This window comes from Argopecten irradians, chromosome 5 (assembly GCF_041381155.1).
Source record: "Argopecten irradians isolate NY chromosome 5, Ai_NY, whole genome shotgun sequence".
NCBI classification, from domain to species: domain Eukaryota; kingdom Metazoa; phylum Mollusca; class Bivalvia; order Pectinida; family Pectinidae; genus Argopecten; species Argopecten irradians.
The window spans coordinates 39,042,669-39,064,655 of NC_091138.1; the positions used below are offsets into that span (position 1 = coordinate 39,042,669).

Genomic DNA, 21,987 nt, shown 5'->3' on the forward strand with positions numbered 1-21,987 from the left:
AACCAGCTACAGCAGGGCCGTTTTCGTTTATTCGGAACAACCGGTTCGACCGTTGGTTAAAGTCATTATTTCAAGTATAAATCCTGACGGACCTGCAGTTTATGATACAGGCCTTTGAGGGCTTTGTCAAGGCTCGTCTGAAAACAATGTAAAATCACCAGGTCCGTCTTATATTAATAAACGAACAGCTAGGTCCAACCAGTCAAACCATATAATCGAAAACGGCCCAGGACTCATTGACTATGTCTCGCACTAAACATTTTTTGTTTCAATTTGGCCCCTTTAACGTATTTCTTAACACGAGCGCATTAAACGCTAAATCTACCCATTGCTAATGAAATGGATCAAAAGGATGAAAACACTGTAGGTTTTCGCGTACACACTTCAAGTTGATTTATAAGTTTTGATGAAATATATGTACATTAACATGTTTTTTGTATATACCTTATCATGTACATATTACATACGTAAAATCGTAAATATGTTACATGTATACTTCGATTTGATTCATTGTACATTTTTACAGACGAAGCGTCCATATTACCATTGTAGTCACCGTCCCTCTTCTCATTGTAAAGTCACCGTCCGTCTTATCATTGTAAAGTTACCGCCCGTCTTATCATTGTAAAGTCGCCGTCCCTCTTATCATTGTAAAGTCACCGTCCGTCTTATCATTGTAAAGTCACCGTCCGTCTTATCATTGTAAAGTCATCGTCCGTCTTATCATTGGAAAGTCTCCGCCAGTCTTATCATTGTGAAGTCTCCGCCAGTCTTATCATTGTGAAGTCACCGTCCGTCTTATCATTGTAAAGTTACCGCCCGTCTTATCATTGTAAAGTCACCGTCCGTCTTACCATTGTAAAGTCACCGTCCGTCTTATCATTATAAGTCACCGTCCGTTTTATCATTGTAAAGTCACCGTCCGTCTTATCATTATAAAATCACCGTCCGTCTTATCATTATATAATCACCGTCTGTCTTATCATTGTAAAATCACCGTCCGTATCATTATAAAATCACCGTCCGTCTTATCATTGTAAAATCACCGTCCGTCTTATCATTGTAAAATCACCGTCCGTCTTATCATTGTAAAGTCAGCGTCCGTCTTACCATTGTAAAGTCATCGTCCGTCTTATCATTGTAAAGTCACCGTCCGTCTTATCATTGTAAAATCATCGTCCGTCTTGATATTTTAGAAGGGGAGTGTAAAACGATATTGATAATATTGCAGAGTCGCAAAAGATATTAAAGATACTCCACCGTCGACAGAGCATAAATGAGATTCATCATTTGAACAATAATTGGTGATTGATCGCGTAGAATAGATATATGTCTAATTAACTCAAAAAAATAATATAAGATAATTTACATTTTATGTATCTTGCCTTTGGTGCATGCGCAATCAGTACATCATTCCATATATAATGTAGGATATAGTGCCACGGAATTTTTTCGGGATGCAATTAATAATTTTTCATATTTTTAACTTGAAGTAGAATGAGAAGCTCAAAATTTTCAATGGTGGTAAATGGTGTGAAGCAAGTAACTTTTGTAACTGAAGAAAAATACTAAATCGTCTGCTCCTGTTTTTGATTGTGAAAAAAATACCATTTGTCAGCGGTGGAGCATCTTTAATTTACCGTTAAAGGCCCACTACCTTTCCGAAACGGTTTTAAATTTTTAAAATGGGAATGTAAAACAAGATCGATAATTTTGTAGAGTCGCAAAAATTATTAACTTACTGTTAATACTACATTTTATCATCACCTTCCGAACGATTTGATTAAAATAAATAAAATGTTTATTTTCATAACGCGGGTCGTATCATGTTTCCCGCCGTCGTCCTAAATACCGGGCGGTAGTTGACTATCACTGCGCCAGACGGCAAAACAGCGAATTGACTCTCCACTGTTTTCATATATTACGCAGGAAATCTTGCATATGCTTGGTGTCGTAACCTTATTTTAGGTCATCGGTACGCATTTTCTGATGTTATTAATGTTTTTTTAAGAAACCTTTATATTTTGCTCCGGAAAGGTAATGGCGACACCTATCATCATCTTCTGAACAATTTAGTTAAAATAAATAAAATGTTAATTTCAATATCGGGTGTTGTGTTGTTTCCCGCCGTCGTCCTTCACTGCATGGTAACATGGAATACCAGTGAATCTTGCATTTGTTTGGTGTTAGGTCATCGATCTGTATAATATAATTTAATGTTAATTTTTTTTTTTTATTGCTTTAAAGAAATTTTCATTTTTTGTTTTGGAAAGTTAGTGGACCTTTAAATGTCACTATAGGTACATGTATCTGTACGTATGACATGTACAGGTATGTTCTAATATTACTTTCAATTTGTGGATCAGAGTGCAACTTAACATAACTTAATTCTTTGTTTTGTTCTATATTTCTGTTCAGTTCAGGTAAATAATTGATTTTGGCGTTTCTTTAAATAGAAATTGCGTTGATTTGCCTTCTGGTGAAGCTTGATTTGTACCTCTTTGTAAGTAAACGCCACAGAAAGTTATATTGAAATAACGACTGCATTCAAATGGGTTAATTGTCCTACATATTATTAACTCATTTAGCCATAAAGACACATGTAGACTCTTCTAAATCAAAGACTAAACCATTCCATTATGTACTTTCAGGAGTGAATGCGTTAACTGCTCTCTTGTTCTTTGCTTAATTAATGGCATTTCGCAATGTCACCGCTAATTACTGACAACAGCAAAGATGTCCCAAATAAACTAAAAGTGATGAGGAAAATAGGCAACATCAGTTATACTTTGTTAAAATTGTGAAATAAAATTAAAACTCCACACAAAACCACCATACAGGATCATTTCTATCTTTATTATAGGTCTTTCTCTGTAGTCATTGTCGTATGAATAAATATGAGTATTGATGCAGAACAAGATCATTCAGTCCTGCTGTATAATCAATGTTCCTGGAGGAAATGTGACCAGCACGGCTTCCTGGAATTTCTCACATGATCAGAATCAGAATGTGATGTGACTTTGGAATATAATCAACCCCTTTCTGCAGTTTAGTATTGCAGTTGACAGACCATCACTTAATCTCCATCATCCTCACAGTAAAACAGTACTCAAGGTTCTATACAGTTTGGATTAGGAGACCAATCATTTCTAATCATGTCGTTCAGTTTCTTCCTATTTCTGTTTGACAGTTATCTCATCCAAACATGGAGTTATGCAGTTCTTCCATTTCAAATTCTCGCTGTTTTGCTCTGGCCTGAAACAAAATCAACCAAAGATGTCAACATTGCCAAATATTTTAATCTACATAAAGTGACTGTATAGTTTCAGACAGCAGATAATAAGAGGAATTGGATGGAGAGATATGGAAGATGGTTTCTGACAGAATGGATGAGATAGTGTGGAGGGAATAAAACAATAAGGCGTTATCTGGTCGGGTCACTCAGTCAGGCTGGTCATTCAATTGTACAGTAGCAAGCAGTACTCACTTTATGTTTTTTGTAAGCTTCATAATCAGGATCATCTGTTGGTAATTCATGACGACACATAGGACAACTGTTTACCTGTAAATCAATAATTACTAATTTATTTCAAACTCAAATTGACAATTACCCGGAATTTGAAAAAAAGGCTTTATCATATCATAAACTAGGTAAATACAATGATAGAGTTTAGATATCATAGTAAGGAAGTGGACTTATACTTGATTACTTATGAAAAGTAGAAAAGTACTAAACACAAAATAAGATTACCTTCTCTAGCCAGGGTAATATACATTTGGAGTGGAACTTGTGACAACATGGTATTTCCTTTACTTCATCTTCTTCGTCAAACAGACCCAAACACACAGGGCATTTCTTCTCAAGGGCTGAATAACAAGACAAAAGCAACAAAAACAATGGATCATCGATTTCAGATTATATTTTGTTTTGTTTGATAAAGTGTTTAATTACATAATTTGTTTACACCAATCTATATATGAGGAGATATAATATTTACAACTATTATACAGACCATTCAATAAAACTTTGTTATATTGCACTGTTCGAAGTTATATTGCATGCCTCCATGGAAACGTTATATTGCAGGGTTCGAGATGTTATATTGCATGGCTTTTAGAACACCTCGCTGTTGATGTCTAGCTTTGTAGAAACCCTCTGATGAATCGCATGTAACGGTGAGTTACGTTATTATGACGTCAGAAAGGTTCAAGCTCAATTTCGCACTAGCTTTATAGACTTTGGATCAAGCCATCATAGACGTTGCACTCTCTGTTTGACAGTTGGTTTTATCAAGTACAGGACGATCACGATGAATGTGTTGGATTAAAAGTCTGCATACAGGTCTAATATTTTAAAAGAATGCGATTTGACATGAAAAGTGGAGTTAAGCCGTGGAGTACATAATCTTTAAATTTGATTTAAGTTTCATATGATTTGAAGCTTTTCCATCCTGTACGATGGTGAAGATTTTGATCTGTGATTTTGGTATTCATTAAAAATCAATTGAAATGAAAAAAATGGTGATTAAATGATTATGTAATAAAACAAATATTTCATGGGCTTCTGTGCTCTAGTTCATAATATTTACCCCTCGGTGATGGTAATCAACAAATGTTATATAGCACTCGGCCTTTAGCCTCATGCAATAACACATTTGTTGATTACCATCACCTCGGGTTAAATATTATGAACTAAAGCATAGTAACCCATTAAATATTTGTATAATATTTCAAACGAAACTTCATACTATCTAAGCTCATATGCATATCCATTATGTATCGAATCAAGGACTGTTACCTACTCTTGAGATTTATATTGATTATGTCTACTTGGCTGACATTTTGGAAGAATTATTCATACAAAGTATTCACAGATTTGAGAAAAAAAAAAAAGAAAAAAAAACAGAATTGAAAATGGACACAGTCAAGACTTAACAACTCTAGTATATTTTCTTTAGGATCTATATGTTTGAACTTTAAAAAAAAATCATTTTACATTATTACAGATATAGCGTTTTCATGAATGCAGTTAACTTGATAAGTGCATGGTCACTTAACTTATTATTACCAGCTTCAGCAGGTGTCACTATATGGGTAGGTAAGGATTCCACAACCTTCTTGGAGGCCGGTGGAGCTTTGCCCTCTCCTCCAAAAACTCTGTAAATATAACAAGGAGTCAATGATATGTGGGATGAATGTAAGTTTATTATAGTGCATTTAGTGAACTGGACCAGGTTGATCTCAAAGGTATTAAACTTGTCTGACAATATATGTCAATATATAATCTATAGGCATATATTGTCAGGCAAGTTTAATACCTACCAGCAGTACATGTATGGTTGATCATCTATCTCATTAATCATGATCAGGACAATGCAAGTTAGTGCATTATTCTGACGTATATGGATTTCTTCGACCTGATAACCATATTGCATGGGGATATATCTATATGTAAAACTGATAGTACATCTTTTTTTGAGTCCAACTGGCTCCAGTTTTTAACAAGTTACAAAAACGTACATGTAATAATTTATTAACTTAGTTGACTCTGCATATTGTTTCTCCTCCAGTCCTTTTCCCATATATAAAATGTATCTATGACATGTACTTGTACTTACCTGCCATATTCCATATCCCATTCTGCTGCAAGTCCACTGTCCAACAGTAATCTGAAAAACAATAAGAATACACTCTGGAGTCTTTTTATTACCTACATGTACATGTACTTTTTAGTTACCTACGTATAGACATAGGTATTATACTTTTGTCAATATTTAAATACGAAATCCCAAACTGTCCTCAATTTTGGTGTCTGGTCATGATCAGATTCGATCTGACAACAGAGGGATTAAAATCTTACCTTGCCATGTGTAACAAATGGTTCGGCTGTTCACCATCTCTCAAAGGTTCACAATCATGTTCATCAAAATAAGACGCCATTGTTTTCTCAACCTGGGATAACACCTATCACTCTTATATATATATTCCGTGTTACACTGTGATCGTCATCAACTAGGCCTAGTCTAGATATTTCTAGAGTCAAGATAATGTTTCAACAGTCACGATGACAGATAAACCGGAAGTCTTTACTCTAAAGGAAGGCGCGTTCGCATGATTTTCTTATTAAGTACTAGTTATCTCCCTTGCATCATATATGTTCATCGAGGCTATCACATGCATGTTGCTGAGTATCGTCGCTCTCTGTAAATCTCCAAAGGAAGTCAATTTCAAACCAACTCCTTTTTCATAGTTTCCACATATATCTACATTTCTGTACCATATCAATCTGTGCTTGTAAGTGTACTGCATCCTATCTTTTGAAAGACGGGTTTCCAAAATTATACGCTCAATTTCAGTCTTCAACATTGTATAGGGGTATTTTATTGGGGTATAACAACATATTTTTCTATATTTTCCCCTGCTATGAGACTTTAATACAAAACTGTTGAAAATATCTCCTTTTTTCAGAATTATTCCAAGTCTCCAAAATACAAAAAAAAATCTGGATTAGATCTAGTTTCTAATAATAAAAGTCACTTAACAGTTCTTAATATAAACAAAGCTCACAAATCCTTATAACAAAGGTAGAACGCAGAAAAATGGAATAAGTTCGCGGAAAACGAAAATTTAGCACAAATTTATACGCGAAAAAAAATGTTTAACGTGTCTTTTTTGTGTCATTGGAATGCAATTAGCAGTAACTCGTATCGCTCACAACTTATGAAATATATGAAAGAATCAAATATTAAGAAAATGTCGTTATTTGCATTCGAAAGTTAATGTTTTTAATGTTTTAGTGTGAATTCAAATCCGGTAAAACTTAAACGACTAATAATCGTGATTATTTTGCGTAAAAATATCGTCCGTACTAGTAGCATTTTTCGCCTGAAACATAATTTTTTTTTTACATATTTTGTTGAAATTTACAAGCAGCTCAATAAATAAACAGTAGACATATTCTAACTACAGAAGCTTATTATGCTCACATAGGAAAATATTTTTCGAGATAACGAAAATGTTTTATTTGGCGGTCGGAAAAATTTTTTGCTATGTGAGCCTAATACGCTTCCGTATCTAACGGACACAGACATGTATACGTTCCGTCACTGTCGGAGACGACGATAAAAAAGGCTTGTAGCAGTACTCACTGAGTACTCCTCGGCAATGGACCGGGATGAACTGCAATTTGTCTCTGATTTGTCTACTTGATATACCGGAAAGGGAAAATAAGAATTACCTTTCTTTCACTAAAGAATGATGTAAAATTTAGTTAAAACACCACATTTTAAGTAAATTGGTAAGAAACATATATGAATGTGCAAAACTTAATCAAACTTGGTTTGTTTTACAAAATTGTAATGGCTGAATAGTATACAATTACATGAATTCAGAAATGTATGTTACAAATTGCAAAACGTTAACAAATTCGATAATATCTGTAATATATTCTAGAGTTTGGAAATGGGGAATGCATTTATCTAACACAGGCGCGAAAGGTACCAACGTGTAATCAAAGCGCCCCTAAACCCTAAGTGACCTTTACTTTATACATAAGTTGGCTACAACACAGGGTTTTGGTTCTGGTTGTGTACACCTCTAAAAGTACGAGTAATACTGACTCAGTATACCATACACAGGGGTATGTACAATAATTGTCGAATCAAAAGTCTGTGCTTACTGCACGAAGCGCAGGCGTTTGGCTCTATACATATTTTTCTCTTAAAGATGCTCAACCGCTGACAAAAAAAAAAATCTATTAAAAACAGGAACGACAAATTAATTTTTTCTTCAGTTACAAAAGTTATTTACTTTAAACCATTACCAACATTGAAAAGTTTGAGCTTCTCATTTTACTTTAAGATGAAAATATTAAAAAATAATTAATTGCATCCCAAAAAATTCCGTGCTACTATATCCTATATGGAATGCAGTACTGATTGAGCATGCACCAAAAGCAGAATCAATTATATTATATTAATTTTTGTGTTAATTAGACATATCAATACACGATTAAACAACAATTATTGTTCAAATGATGAGAAAAGTTTTTGCTCTGTCGGCGGTGGAGCATCTTTAATATATTATTACATACACAAAGAAATAAACAAATATCTAGATTATAGCCAAAATCATGTGCTTCGTGTAGTATTCAGACGTATGCTCAAGGAATAGAGTCAAAAGATGATGAGAAGCTATACATTATCGGAGTTTTTTTACAACTTCTGGTAATATTCGAAAAAAACCTTTCATCAAAATTGATCATGATTGAAAACTAGTAACAAGAGTGATTGGAAGTGAGAAATGTTGCATGAAGAAAGTAAGAGAGAATCGTGAAATGATCTTAGATTTATCCGTGTATAAAAGAGGAAATTAAATTGTAAATTCTATTGCTGAGTTTCAAACGGATCGAAGCATGCTAAAATTGTCATTAAAATATCTGCATTGGTTTGTCAATGATAGTTATCACGATATCATCCATGGATGAATACGAGAAAAAAGATAAAAATCTATGTGAGAAACGCTTAGATATCATCCAAAATGGGTAATTCTTTGTAATGAGTGCATTACGAAGCGTGAAACAAAAAACTGTGAATGATGATTGAATTATGTAAATTCGAATTCAACATGCATGTACACATGCTAAAAAGACGATAAATCCGAAACTAAGCGAATTTCACAAAACTATAAGAAACTGATTTGGAGATAATTGCGAAAATGATTTTAATTACTAGTATGAAATACTAAATATTGAGATTAAGGGAACCGATATGTTTCTGGTGTTTAGTGGGGAAAGGAAGAGAGAACAGTAGATTGAGTTAACGTGGACCGTCCCTTCTGTGACGTCATACGTTTGTAACGTCGATTTCCGGATCCCGGCTAACATGTTTTATTTCTCCGTACCCACCTATTATAACTCGCTTCGGATATCCGCAAATATTTCGTCTGCCAGCTTTCCGACTGTTTACTTGACGTGTACCAATTTAAAGGTGTGAACTGTGTGCTAATCGGTAAATATAGTATAATTTTGAAGATTCGTGCATGAAGTAAATTTCAAGAATCATAATGGTCGCTACACAATCACATGGAATACAGTTTTTTAAACGTTAAGGAAGAACAGTAAAACACGAGGTTGTAATTCCTTTTTAAGAGGACTACAGATACACATTTGGTTTGGCTAAGCTAATTAGATAAACGTCCTATTACAATCGGGGTTATCCAAAGACGGCTTCCCTTGTGTGCGTGTCTGTATGATTTGGGATGCTGCGGTATATTCTATTCGCATTTTGTCTCCTTGTGATAGGGGAGTTTTTGTCCTTTTTGTGTTAGCTCACTGAAGCATGCCACCGATGACACCGGACAACACACCTCACCCGATCACATATACTGATTACGGGCAAGACAACAAACATTTAATATAATGAATCGGAAACATTAATCCACATAGAATTTTGTAATCCAATTCAAACAAAGATGAAATGTAAAAATGAATACAAAACTTAGTGAAAAAGGATTTTTTTTTTTGGAAACAAAAAATCCAACCCTTGACTAATTATAAAAATAAATCCGTCAAGTTGGGTCATGGTAATTTCAATAAGAACTCAAAATCAAACTTAAAAGAAAATTGTCAATATTTTTGTGAATTGGGATCAATGGAAGTAGGATGTAGAGAAATAACCCATATTAAAAGTATAACCGAGTGAAGTATGAAGTTATGGCTCTATGAATGCCAGCTGTAACAGCCTAGCAGTTTCCCAGAAGGCTTGTAAATAGGTCATAACCTTTGCGGAAACGGCTGATTTTTTTTGTGATTGCACGCTACATATCATCCGTCCGTTAATGAACCTAGTAACCACATATAATATTATATTCATTGTGTGTCCATTGGGGCGCTCAGCAACTTGTTTATATGTAGACGAACATCCATATTGCTTGTCGCTAGGGACTGACTTCTGGACGCCAGGCTGTTTACAAGATCCTTAGATCTCGATCTGAAGAATACAAATGATACAATATTCTGCAGTTTTGCTAAAAGCAAAATCCCAAACATTTCCTAACTCCTGGATGCAAAGCTGTTTACACAAATCTTAAGATCTCGACCTGAAGAATATAACATTCTTCGATTATTGCGACAAAAAAACTAAATACACGCAAAATCATAATTTATCTAATAAAGCGTTTTTACAATACAGTAGAACTCATGGGGAAAAAGAGAAATTAGTCTGTATACACTGGTCACTGTTAAAATGCTCCCAAAGATAGTTATTTTATTAGGCAGATGATCTTTACAGTACTTTCAATTTTATAATGAAGTAAATATATATGTTACTTCAATATATCAGTGTTTTGTTTAGTATTGTACACAGCTTACCGAAACCTTTACCAACACAAGAGACATTACATAACGACTACCAATGTACTATAAAGAGAACAATTTGTTAATCGGTAGGAGAAAATATCTAGAAGTCCATGGAAATTGATACCAACGGAAAGTAGGGCCTCCGGTTCGATCGAAGAAGCCATTTCCATTCCGAAACTAATATCTATAGATACATTGGATTTCTTTAAAATTAAATGAAATCGCGAAAAGCGTCATTTGACTGCGGAAGAGGCCCTCAAGTTATCGATCGGCGTGGAGCCACCACATCTGGGCGGTTCAATATTGGAACATGCTTTTGTTCGCATTTCTACGTACGATCGATTGCCGTCGTACAGGGAAGCTTGTTAGCGCAGAGGCTGCTGGAATGTCAATCTCGCCCGGTCTACTGGTAGGAATACACATCGTCCATGTTACCCTGCCAGAACCAGAAAAGTCCTGTCATTCTGCTTCAAATAAACCACATCAAGTACCAAATCCGGTGATCCTGTGATTCCAGGAAATTTTGCTTCCGTCCAGCTATATCGGGAAGTCAGCCGTCACATGACTGTGTTGCAGGTCAGACTGTTTCGGTTCTATCTGTTGCTGACTGGTCTTGCTAAAGGAACTATATTGTGATTACTGTTGAATGGACAAAACTGGGAATCCGAAATTGCTTACTTCACGCGATTGTAAAATCTGGAGGGAGTGAACAGAAACATGGGCGGAGCACCGACAAGGTAAGCATGACCTTTTACTAATACTGTCATGTCGGTCTATTGGAACCGACCGGTGTGATTAGCATACACATGTTCTCTGTATTACAGAGGACCGAGGGAATAACGGCTGACACAACATATTTCACGTTCAATAGTTAAGCAAGATAATCAAATATTTATGAATAAATTTACTATTTCAATGTAAATGTGTTTGTACATGCAATGGTGACCCCTGTTACCCAATGGCTATATATGTATTGGGGTTCTGACGACCTATATCACCAGTACTATGTATATATGTACTATGTGCACGATGAGATATAGGTATATGTATATGTAAGTGGAAATCCTACATGATATGCACCAGACATTTCTAGCACCCGTACTGTGAATGTAATGGGTATCTCTATTACCCGTACCGTGTATGTAGTTGGTATCTATATTTCTCTTACCCCAGACAAGGATATCCACAGTTTTATCGGTGTGAGATTTTCTATCTCACCCTAGGGTAAAGACAAGCTACACGAGGTCTGTGCACGTGCTCAACAATTGTATGACGTCACAACAAAAGTATCATGACGTCGCGGTTATAGTATTATAACCTTACCACAACAATGAAATGACGTCACAAAGACGACGAAGACGACGATTCATTGAGGTTACGTCATCCTCGCTTGCATAAGTGATACGTTTATTAAAGATAAGATTTTTAAGCTATCAAACACTCGGCAAAGCCTCGTGTTTGACAACTTAAGAATCCTACCCCTCGGGTTGAGGTTTTCCTGTCTCACCCCAAAGGGGGTGAATAATTCTTTTTCTCTTACCCACACACCACTTTGTGCCTTTAATAAACGTGTCGAAAGATTATATTATATCCGTACTGTGTATGTAGTGGTATCTCTATTACCCCGTAACGTGTATGTAGTGGGCATCTCTATTACCCCGAAATGTGTATGTAATGGACATCTCTATTACCCGTACTGTGTTTGTAGTGGTATCTCTATTACCCCGTACTGTGTATGTAGTGGTATCTCTATTACACCGTACTATGTATGTAGTGGTATCTCTATTTCCCTACTGTGAATGTAGTGGTATCTCTATTAACCCTTTACTTTGTATGCAGTGGGTATCTCTATTTCCCGTACTGTGTATGCAGTGGGTATCTCTATTACACCGTACTGTGTATGTAGTGGGTATCTCTATTACCCGTACTGTGTATGTAGTGGGTATCGCTATTACACCGTACTCTGTATGCAGTGGGTATCTCTATTATCCGTACAGTGTATGTAGTTGGTATCTCTATTACACCGTACTGTGTATGTAGTGGTATCTCTTTTACACTAGGGGCCGCGGTGGCCGAGTGGTTAAGATGTCCCGACATATTACCACAAGCCCTCCACCTCTGGGATGCGGGTTCGAATTCCATGTGGGGCAGTTGCCAGGTACTGACCGCTGGCCGGTGGTTTTTCTCCGGGTACTCCGGCTTTCCTCCACCAACAAACCTGGCACGTCATTACATGACCCTGGCTGTTAATAGGACGTAAAACTAAACAAACCAAACTCTTTTACACCATACTGTGTATGTAGTGGGTATTTCTATTACCCCGTACTGTGTATGTAGTGGATATCTCTATTACCCCGTACTGTGTATGTAGTGGTATCTCTATTATACCGTACTGTGTATGTAGTGGGTATTTCTATTACCGTACTCTGTATGCAGTGAGTATCTCTATTATCCGTACTGTGTATGTAGTGGGTATCTCTATTACCCCGTACTGTGTATGTAGTGGTATCTCTATTACACCATACTGTGTATGTAGAGGGTATTTCTATTACCCCGTACTGTGTATGTAGTGGATATCTCTATTACCCCGTACTGTGTATGTAGTGGGTATCTCTATTACCCCGTACTGTGTATGTAGTGGTATCTCTATTACACCATACTGTGTATGTAGTGGGTATTTCTATTACCGTACTGTGTATGTAGTGGGTATCTCTATTACCCCGTACTGTGTATGTAGTGGGTATCTCTATTACCCCGTACTGTGTATGTAGTGGTATCTCTATTACACCGTACTGTGTATGTAGTGGGTATCTCTATTACCCCGTACTGTGTATGTAGTGGGTATCTCTATTACCCGTACTGTGTATGTAGTGGGTATCTCTATTACCCGTACTGTGTATGTAGTGGGTATCTCTATTACCCCGTACTGTGTATGTAGTGGGTGTCTCTATTACCCCGTACTGTGTATGTAGTGGGTGTCTCTATTACCCCGTACTGTGTATGTAGTGGTATCTCTATTACCCCGTACTGTGTATGTAGTGGTATCTCTATTATACCGTACTGTGTATGTAGTGGTATCTCTATTACACCATACTGTGTATGTAGTGGGTGTCTCTATTACCCGTACTGTGTATGTAGTGGGTATCTCTATTACCCGTAACCTGTATGCAGTGAGTATCTCTATTATCCGTACTGTGTATGTAGTGGGTATCTCTATTACACCGTACTGTGTATGTAGTCGGTATCTCTATTCTATTACACGGTAATGTGTGTGTAGTGGGTATCCCTATTGCCGCATGCTGTGTATTTAGTGGGTTTATGCATTTCTGGAGTATATTACAGCACAACTGATGACTGTTTGTGCAACAACAAAAAACAGATAGTTTGACATTTTGATGCACATCAAATAACGTTACACAGTATCACTTTGAAGTTGGTCGCCGCTCTCTGTAATCTTCAGACGAAGTCTTTGCAAGCCTGTGATTGGTCAGTTATTTTCTCATGAACTGGCATAAGTATATCATGACATGGTCAAGGGGTGATAATTACTACAGTGATAGTAACTCTTGGACTATCGAGGGTGTATTTCTCGATATTGTGCATTTAGTGGATTTCTCTATGTTGTAGTTGTATTTTGGCTCTCCATTAATCCGTACTGTGTATATGTTGAGTATTTCTATTACCGTGTACTGTATTATGTAGTGAGGATATCTATAACCCTATATTGGGACTCCTTAGTACCCGTACCGTGTAAATATTAGGGACATCTATGTCCAATTCAGTGCAAACAGAGGGAATCATCATTGCTGTAAACCGACTTATTTTTTCGTGCTCGTAAGTTCCTCGTATTTCTTTGGGTGGTTAGAATACTAAAACGAAGTCCATGAAAAGAATTGTATCTGATATCAATTTTGGACTCTAATTGAGTGTTTGCCCCCTAAGGATCTAGGTTCTGTCACCTAGCGGAGACACATCATATAATCTCCATAGGGATTTTCTGCTTAGCGTTCAACATACAGGGACTGTGACGATGTGGCTTGTCTGTTGTCGGAATAATGTGACCAAATGAAATGTGTTATTCGGTTTTGGCTGCATGATGTAGTTATATTTAAGGAATAACTTGAATAGATTTTTTTTAATGTTATGGAGATATAACAAAAAAATCGGAATGTCCATAACATCAAAAAATCAATTTAGATTAATCCTTATAATTCAATTTACAAAAGTTAATCTATTTAAAGATGCTCCACCGCTGACAAATGGTATTTTTTCACTATAAAAAACAGGAGCAGACGATTTAGTATTTTTCTCCAGTTACAAAAGTTACTTACTTTACACCATTCCCACCATTGAAAAGTTTGAGCTTATAATTTTACTACAAGTTAAAAATATGAAAAATAATTAATTGCATCCCGAAAAAATTCCGTGACACTATATCCTATATGGAATGAAGTACTGATTGCGCATGCACCAAAGGCGAAATGAATTATTTTATATTATTTTTTGTGTTAATTAGGCATATATATACACGATTAACACCAATTATTGTTCAAATGATTAACATGATTTATGCTCTGTCGGCGGTGGAGCATCTTTAATATTCAAAACTCATTTTGGGACCCTTTTGTCCATGAAATCATTACGCCGTCATATCAGAAGCGATACGCCATTTTTTTCCCTTTATGGGCTTATAAATTAAGATTTCAAGCCAATGAAAATTCTCATAACAGGCACTATTGAAACAATTAAAAACATGAAAGTCTCATTGTACAAAACACGAATATAACGCAGCCTGCCAAAACATACACAGATAACACAGCATACAGGAGAGGCCATCTTAATTAAATAACTACCTGACAATAGAACTATGCAGTTGAGAATATTCGCTTCACCGTCCTTCATAAACCATACCACATAATTATATCCTTTATTACATCACAATTACAAGATGTCATTACTGTTACATGTACAAGTGGAATGGTTCGCGGTGTGAAATTTTTGCTTAGTGCTCTAAAATTTTTATCATAGGCAACGACAAAATTTCAACGACCAAATGAACCTTGGTCGCGTGAAACGTTTTAATATGTATGGTCACTTTCATTTCAATCCTATTAAAATACAGGTCCACGTTCTCACTCCGTTTTATGGAGGATCTGAAACGTGCGAGGAATAGCAGAACAATGTGCAATAAAACTTGCGAGAACTATAAATCAATTTGATATTGTTTACAATGCATTAGTTTGGTTAATTAACTGAACGTCCTATTAACAGCCAGAGTCATTTAAGGAGGCCTGCCGTGTGGGAGACTGCGGTCAGTGTGCGGTGTATTCGTATTTTGTCTCCTTTTAATTGTGGAACTCTCGCATTTTTAAGGACTATCTCATTATCTCAGGCATGCCGTCGAAGAACAAGCTTAACCCATGCAACTTGGTCACATTATACTGACAACGGGCAAACCAGTCGTCCCACTCCCTTTATGCTGAGCGCTAAGCAGGAGCAGAAACTACCACTTTTATTGACGATGGTGTGCCTCGTCCAGGGGACAGAAGATAGAGCCCTCCTCTCAGTCCAAAAGTGAGGCCAAATTTAAAAGTTCTTCCAATGTTTCTCTACTAATGGTGAAGTCACAGACTCTTATGAAAAAGATTGTGAATTACTCTCGTCCATTTGCCTAAATTGATTTTGATGAAACATGACACAATATGCTGTTTCCTGATGCGGACGCGGATTTGATATCACGTGCATAATTTCAAATAGTGCAACATAATTAACTTTAGCATTTTTATCAAATTACTAGCGTGGGTTTCATTGGTATTTTTGCACATCCGGAAGTAATCCATTGCTTACATGCAAATGTCAAACAGTTGATGTCATTACCAATATTCATCATACTTTCTCGAAGTCTCAATCATTGAAGTGTTTGGTATGATATTTATATTTATTTGAGGTAATTTGATTCCCTTTTCTAGGCAGGGGTTTATAAATATCAAATGAAAATAAAGACGGCTCACCTGTCAATTATAGCCAGCTTCCGGGGAGCTCCGTAATTAAACCCCTAAAATAGCCAGGAAAGCGCATTGTGTTACCCAAACCAATCCGTCAAAATCAAGCGCCTAAGCAACCACGTGCCCAGATATCACAAATTAATCAATGGCAGTAGCGACATCTAGCGTAATTGTGTGTACACGTTCTAATGAATTGTTCCGATATCAATTAATACTAAATTAGTTTAATTGAGTGATTTGCTGATATATAGGAGTACACTGTTCCGACCAGCGAAAGCTGATGTTGACGAACTTCTCTGCAATCGGATTATCGGTAATCAAAATACCAATACGAACTCTGGAAAGACATACGTAAAGTAAAATCTATTGATAAATGTGTTTCCTTGCGAGGAAATCTATCCAAATAATGGATCCGTGCCATATCTTCTATCAGCTTTATTTAAAAAGTGTTTTAGTGGGCCAGGTTTTGTCTGATATTAGGTCACATTGTCTAAAGATGGTCGTCTGTAAATTTAAAACAAAAAAAAGATCGATTCCGTTGAAAACTGACAAACCAGTTTTGTATCAGGGTCAAATGATATATACGGCGGTGAGGTGTGGACTGATAGCGAGTTAACGGTCGTATCGGTCGAGATTGTCTCCTCGCGCAAGGTCACGTGAGGAGCTAATGGAGATGAAATGCACGTGAAAAGGTGATTGGACATTTAGTTTGAGCACAAATAGTAACTTAGGCGTCACGATCGAGAAAGATAAGAAAACATTAGAGCCTAATTTGTACAAAGCGATTCGGCAAAAGCGGAGGTAGATATGTCTGGGTTACCAACACACAGACATGTGACCTAACAGCGTCAGAGGAACTGGCGGGAAATAGCAGACATCGTCTTTCGATCTATACAAATAGCAATTACCATTCAGTATGAGTTACCCATATCATAAAGGGTGTCTTAATGTGTAAATAGAATCTGAAGGTACTATATTGTCCGAATTAGGTACCGAGACTACCCCGAAGGTACAGTATGGTCCAAAATTGACTCTGAATTTATCACAAGGTCTTAGAGAATCACTGATGACACCGCAAAGTCTGAAATAAATCATGGACGTAATTCGAGGCCTGAAATAGACTATGAAGGTACCACGCGGTCTACAATAGGCACTACGGATGCACCAAACTCTTAAACTGACCCTGAAGTTTCTGCAAGATCTTGCAAGTTGTTGGAATCTGAAATAGACTCCAAGTTAACACATAGTCTGAGTAAAATCCGAGGATACCCAAAAGTATGAAAAAGAAAAAGACTTCGAGATCTCAGTTAGACCCCCCCCCGTAGCGTACAGTAAAATCCTAAAAACAACTTTTTGGCGTAAGGTACCATAGGGCTGTAGTCTGACGATGCTTTGAGGTATGATCTGACTGACATTTCAAACTCAAACAAAAAATGTACTAAAGCAACGCTTACTCACCATGGTCTATCGTGGGCTATCGAAAGAACTTGGAACAAGCCCATAATTTCGTATATAATAATTACGAGTCTAGCGACCAAAAAGCGAGACTGTGATTGTTGCTAATAAAGTTACTGTTTACATGACAAACGTGCATTGGCTTAGCATCGCCCCCTAAGTAACACCAAGACTGATACATGTGTTAATGACCTCACGTAATAATATATAGTCTAATATATGACCCTGTAGATCGTACTGCTAATAAATGATGTAGCTGTTTATATTCTCCGTGGGATCGATAGCCATTTCTTTCTCCACGAGACACTGCCCTGACGGCGCGATAGCGACCTAATCGGGCATACAAGTAGAGGGGAATTTATTTTCATATAAAGTGACTAATCAGTGAAAGGGAGAGAGCTTGGCCGTCTCCAGGACTCGGCGCGAGCGCCCGACCGTCGGTCTACAGAATGTTTGCTATCCTACAGGTAAGGTACCCGATGTAACCTTTGTGTATCGGCTTCGCTAACCAGGGTTTACGATTCGTACGATCCGTCAATTTCTCTTTATTCCTGTTCCCATTGCTTGATTTTAAAAAGGCGACAAAATCTGAGAACTTCACTTTTCTCCTCTTGTAACTGACTACCTTTTCCTAACATATCCTTTGCCCTGCTTCACTTTTGGCAAAAAAATGAACATTCGTCCCAAAGACGAAGGCTCTGGACTCAACCCCTGGTCACAATATACTTTAGGGAGAGGTCATAAAGAAGGAAGTTAGTTAGAAATAGAGAGAGAGAGAGGATCCCAAATTAAGTTGCCTTTTAAGATCATGTGATCTGAACAGCAGGTGCAATTCTAAAACTATATTTGTAGGGCAAAAGAAAAACATGCAGAAATAAATTCACAATAAGCATCAATATACATATATACAGTACTGTAGTGTATAATAATGAATTTTACATACATCGCTTATACAGCTTTTGTTTAAGCTGAGAGTGGTCCTCGAACACAACAACTACACATGCAAACTTAATCGACTGGGTGTAGAACACAGAAGCTATTTAGTAATTACCGAAATCTCTGTCTATTTAGTTTTGATGTATGACGTGTCATTCCTGTATCATTTCGATCATATGAATTATTTATTTCATTTTTTGTCGTTTGACTGATGCACGAATTCCCCTTTCGTTTCGTCTTTAATAAGACAGTTACCGAGCGCGTGATTGTGAAAGCCTTCAGTGTGAGAGTGACAGACGCGCTAAAACTGCCGATAAATACCGGCTTATTCCCGATATCCGGGAATTACATTAGCCGAGTGCCTGGTTACACACAAGCCTTCATTACTGTGACATGCGTTTGGGATATTAGCGATATCTTGCATGCGAATTCCTGTTTATCTAGCGAATTTAAAAACACAAATTGCACAATATATCATGGTAGATCTCCCAGAATTCCATGCTGAAGTGAGAGTGAGGCGAGGCCACTGTCGGGATAACGGCGATGGTCTGTTTTATATATCTAAGTTTAACATATGAAGATGAAGATAACCGTGTCTCTCGGGTTTACAGCTTAAAGCACGAACAATGGAAATAGAAACGAACCGTAAAACGTTGACCAAAAACTTATATATATTGGATATTTTGGGTGCTCGCTCATCTTAAAAGATACACCATAGTCAAAGTCATTAAAATGGTTCTTTCTGCCCAGACTTAGCACTCATCATAAAGGGAGTGAGACGACTGGACTTGCCCGGTGTCAATATTACATTACCGGATGGGATGTGTTGTTTGGATAAATGACTCGTTGTTTATAGGACGCTGAATCTAAGAAACCGAACTCATATGAAATAGAAAAAAGCGGATAGCGTGCTGAGTTAAACCATTTGTAAGGAGACACAAAACAAACATACCACAGCCTCCCAAAATATACAAACATTCACATCCATTACACTTTACACACATGGGAAGCCGTCTTTAAATGTAATTATCACCCAAGCAATCAACTAACACGATCACAAGAGGACAAATATTTGAGGAAGTCGCACCTAGCCTCCCTAAACTCACCACGCTCATATACAATATATTTCAGGGAAAGCTGCCATCAAGAGGCATTTACTCTATCGAGAGGAAATTAAACGATAACAGAGAAAAGCAAACACGAATCTTTGTTTCAAGCAAAAAAACGAGTAACAAATGGCATATATTCGTGAAACGTGAAGCTGTAATGAAGTCCGCACAAAATAGATGGTAAGCCATGACCTAGGGGGAAGTGATTTGGTGCCTGTAATGGCGGCAGTATTTGTATTCTGACATTAGATCACAATAAACGCTATGTTTTTCTGATTAGATACACAAGTTTGTTTAACTTAATTCGTCTACGACTTAGATTTTCTGGTGGAAGTGCCCCCTCGGCTCTCCAAAATGAGCAACTCTTTCGTCTAAAACAACATTGTAATTTGTTGAGATATAGACCGTTGAATTTCCTCTTGGCAATTCTTTGTTTCATTATAGCCCAATGTACGTTTACAGTCTCTGTTTGGGTTTATACAATTGTTCAAAACGCGTATCATGTACTGGACCTAAACCGTTCAATAATGAGAAAGTAAATTTTGTCTTTTAAGTGTCCGTCTGGACCAACCAAAGATTTTGTATGGAATTAGAGAATATTTTGTTTTACCAAATTTTATGTTAAAACCATAATTTAAACCTTAGGGCGTTGAGCACACTAGATAGACCATTCATACCTGGCCATGTACTTATGTTTGATATAAAAATAAATAAATGTTTGGCCAACAAGATTACCACATTAGTAATGTTAGAAGTGTGCGACGTTAGATGCAAAGAAAATAACTAGAAACGACAAAATTGTTTATGTATTTCAGATAGATAGTATTATTAAAACTGAAATAATGAAACTAGGACATATTTCTTGTCAAATCGTCTTTGTGTTTCCGCAGCAGTTGACAATGTGTAAACTTCTACAACACGGTATCTATCGAATGGCGATGTGCCTGATTCACGACGTCTCGCTCACTACTGTACGAAGCTGTGGAGCACGGCTTCAATCGACAAACATAGGTACGCAGCAAAGGTGTTAAACAAAAATATTTACCGTTTTTATGATGAAGAGTAATGTTGCCCAAAATCTCGTTCGATTGAAACAATAGCAAACGTTATTCCTTTCTGGCATGTCATGTATGTACAACGCAAATACGAAATGTATAGCTTATTGTCTCGAACACATAGAGTTGACAAAGAATATTTAGCTCATGGTAAATACGAAAAAAACTATTCTTTATTTCACATTGCTTTTAAGCTTTTGAAATATTCATTTTTCCAATTCTCCTATAAAGGATTTTCACAAAATTTACATATATAATAGACTTATTTTTCACTACCATAGCAATATACTGTATTTGTGGTTTAAAACAAACAATTGGTTACATTCAGGTTTACATTCAGAAATATATTATAACGTTAACAGGTTGTCTTAACGTGCTTGGCACAACAAATGACGTCCTCATGTTTTCCTGAAGGTCAAATCCCTTGTCACATAATCAGTTATTAATTCCACCCGGTCATTCTGTCTATTTTACGTTTGGCTAACTAGTCAGCAGACAGAAACTGATATTTCCTGAAGGACCTAAAATGCCTAAAATGTATGATATTTGATGTGCATTTTAGATGGAAATAATTATCTAAGGAGAAGCATTAATTTGAAGACAATTTTTTTCAATTTTTTCCGTGTCCATAGGCAATTGATTATAGTTGGCATCAGGAAGTTATCACTGAAATAAGGACTTGTTTAATTAAGCTGATGTTTTCCCAATTTTTTCTTATGATATCCCAGTTTCATTATTTGTGTCTCTTAAATGACATTTGCGACACCCAAACCTTTGGTTATACCTACGAATGACGCTGATTTTGCTGCTATTAACATAGAATTGTGATTTTGCTGAGAAGCCAGAATACGTCTGTGACGGTAATGAATAGTAAGTGTAATTTGGCCGGCGGCACATTGACATGTAATAGGTGGTTAGCTTCACAAATGACCGGCAGCCACACGACCGGAAATCTACTCAATGGTGGCGAATAGACGACCGTCACTCAGAGAACAACGTCTGGTCCCCGCCCTGTGTCTCTGGTGTGTCTGGAGTCAGAACATACAAATCTCAGTATGATATAATATTCA

The 21,987-nt window shown here is 36.7% G+C and overlaps 2 protein-coding genes across 3 annotated transcripts in view; one reads left to right on the forward strand and one right to left on the reverse strand.

Annotated features, from left to right (window-relative positions):
- Window positions 1-2,835: 2,835 nt before the first annotated feature.
- LOC138323798 (E3 ubiquitin-protein ligase RNF181-like) lies at window positions 2,836-6,099 on the reverse strand. The gene is made up of 6 exons (XM_069268645.1): window positions 5,861-6,099; window positions 5,619-5,669; window positions 5,069-5,157; window positions 3,752-3,867; window positions 3,488-3,562; window positions 2,836-3,255 (listed from the first exon to the last, which is right to left on the reverse strand). The coding sequence occupies exons 1-6, from the start codon at window positions 5,938-5,940 to the stop codon at window positions 3,196-3,198; spliced, it is 471 nt and encodes a 156-aa protein (XP_069124746.1). The 5' UTR covers window positions 5,941-6,099; the 3' UTR covers window positions 2,836-3,195.
- A 4,610-nt stretch (window positions 6,100-10,709) lies between these two features.
- LOC138323799 (cadherin EGF LAG seven-pass G-type receptor 1-like) overlaps window positions 10,710-21,987 on the forward strand; it is a 47,662-nt gene continuing 36,384 nt past the window's right edge. For both annotated transcript variants that reach the window (XM_069268646.1, XM_069268647.1), the window contains exon 1: window positions 10,710-11,094. The gene's annotated coding sequence lies outside the window, so the exon portion shown is untranslated. The remainder of the gene's footprint in view (window positions 11,095-21,987) is intronic.

What these genes read in the sequence shown, in the direction of transcription:
- LOC138323798 (XM_069268645.1), bottom strand. Translation starts at nt 5,940, where the DNA reads ATGGCGTCTTATTTTGATGAACATGATTGTGAACCTTTGAGAGATGGT. An exon ending in AGTGACACCTGCTGAAGCTG is followed by an intron (nt 3,868 to 5,068) that starts GTAATAATAAGT and finishes CTTGTTATTCAG; the next exon opens with CCCTTGAGAAGAAATGCCCT. An exon ending in TATTACCCTGGCTAGAGAAG is followed by an intron (nt 3,563 to 3,751) that starts GTAATCTTATTT and finishes ATTGATTTACAG; the next exon opens with GTAAACAGTTGTCCTATGTG.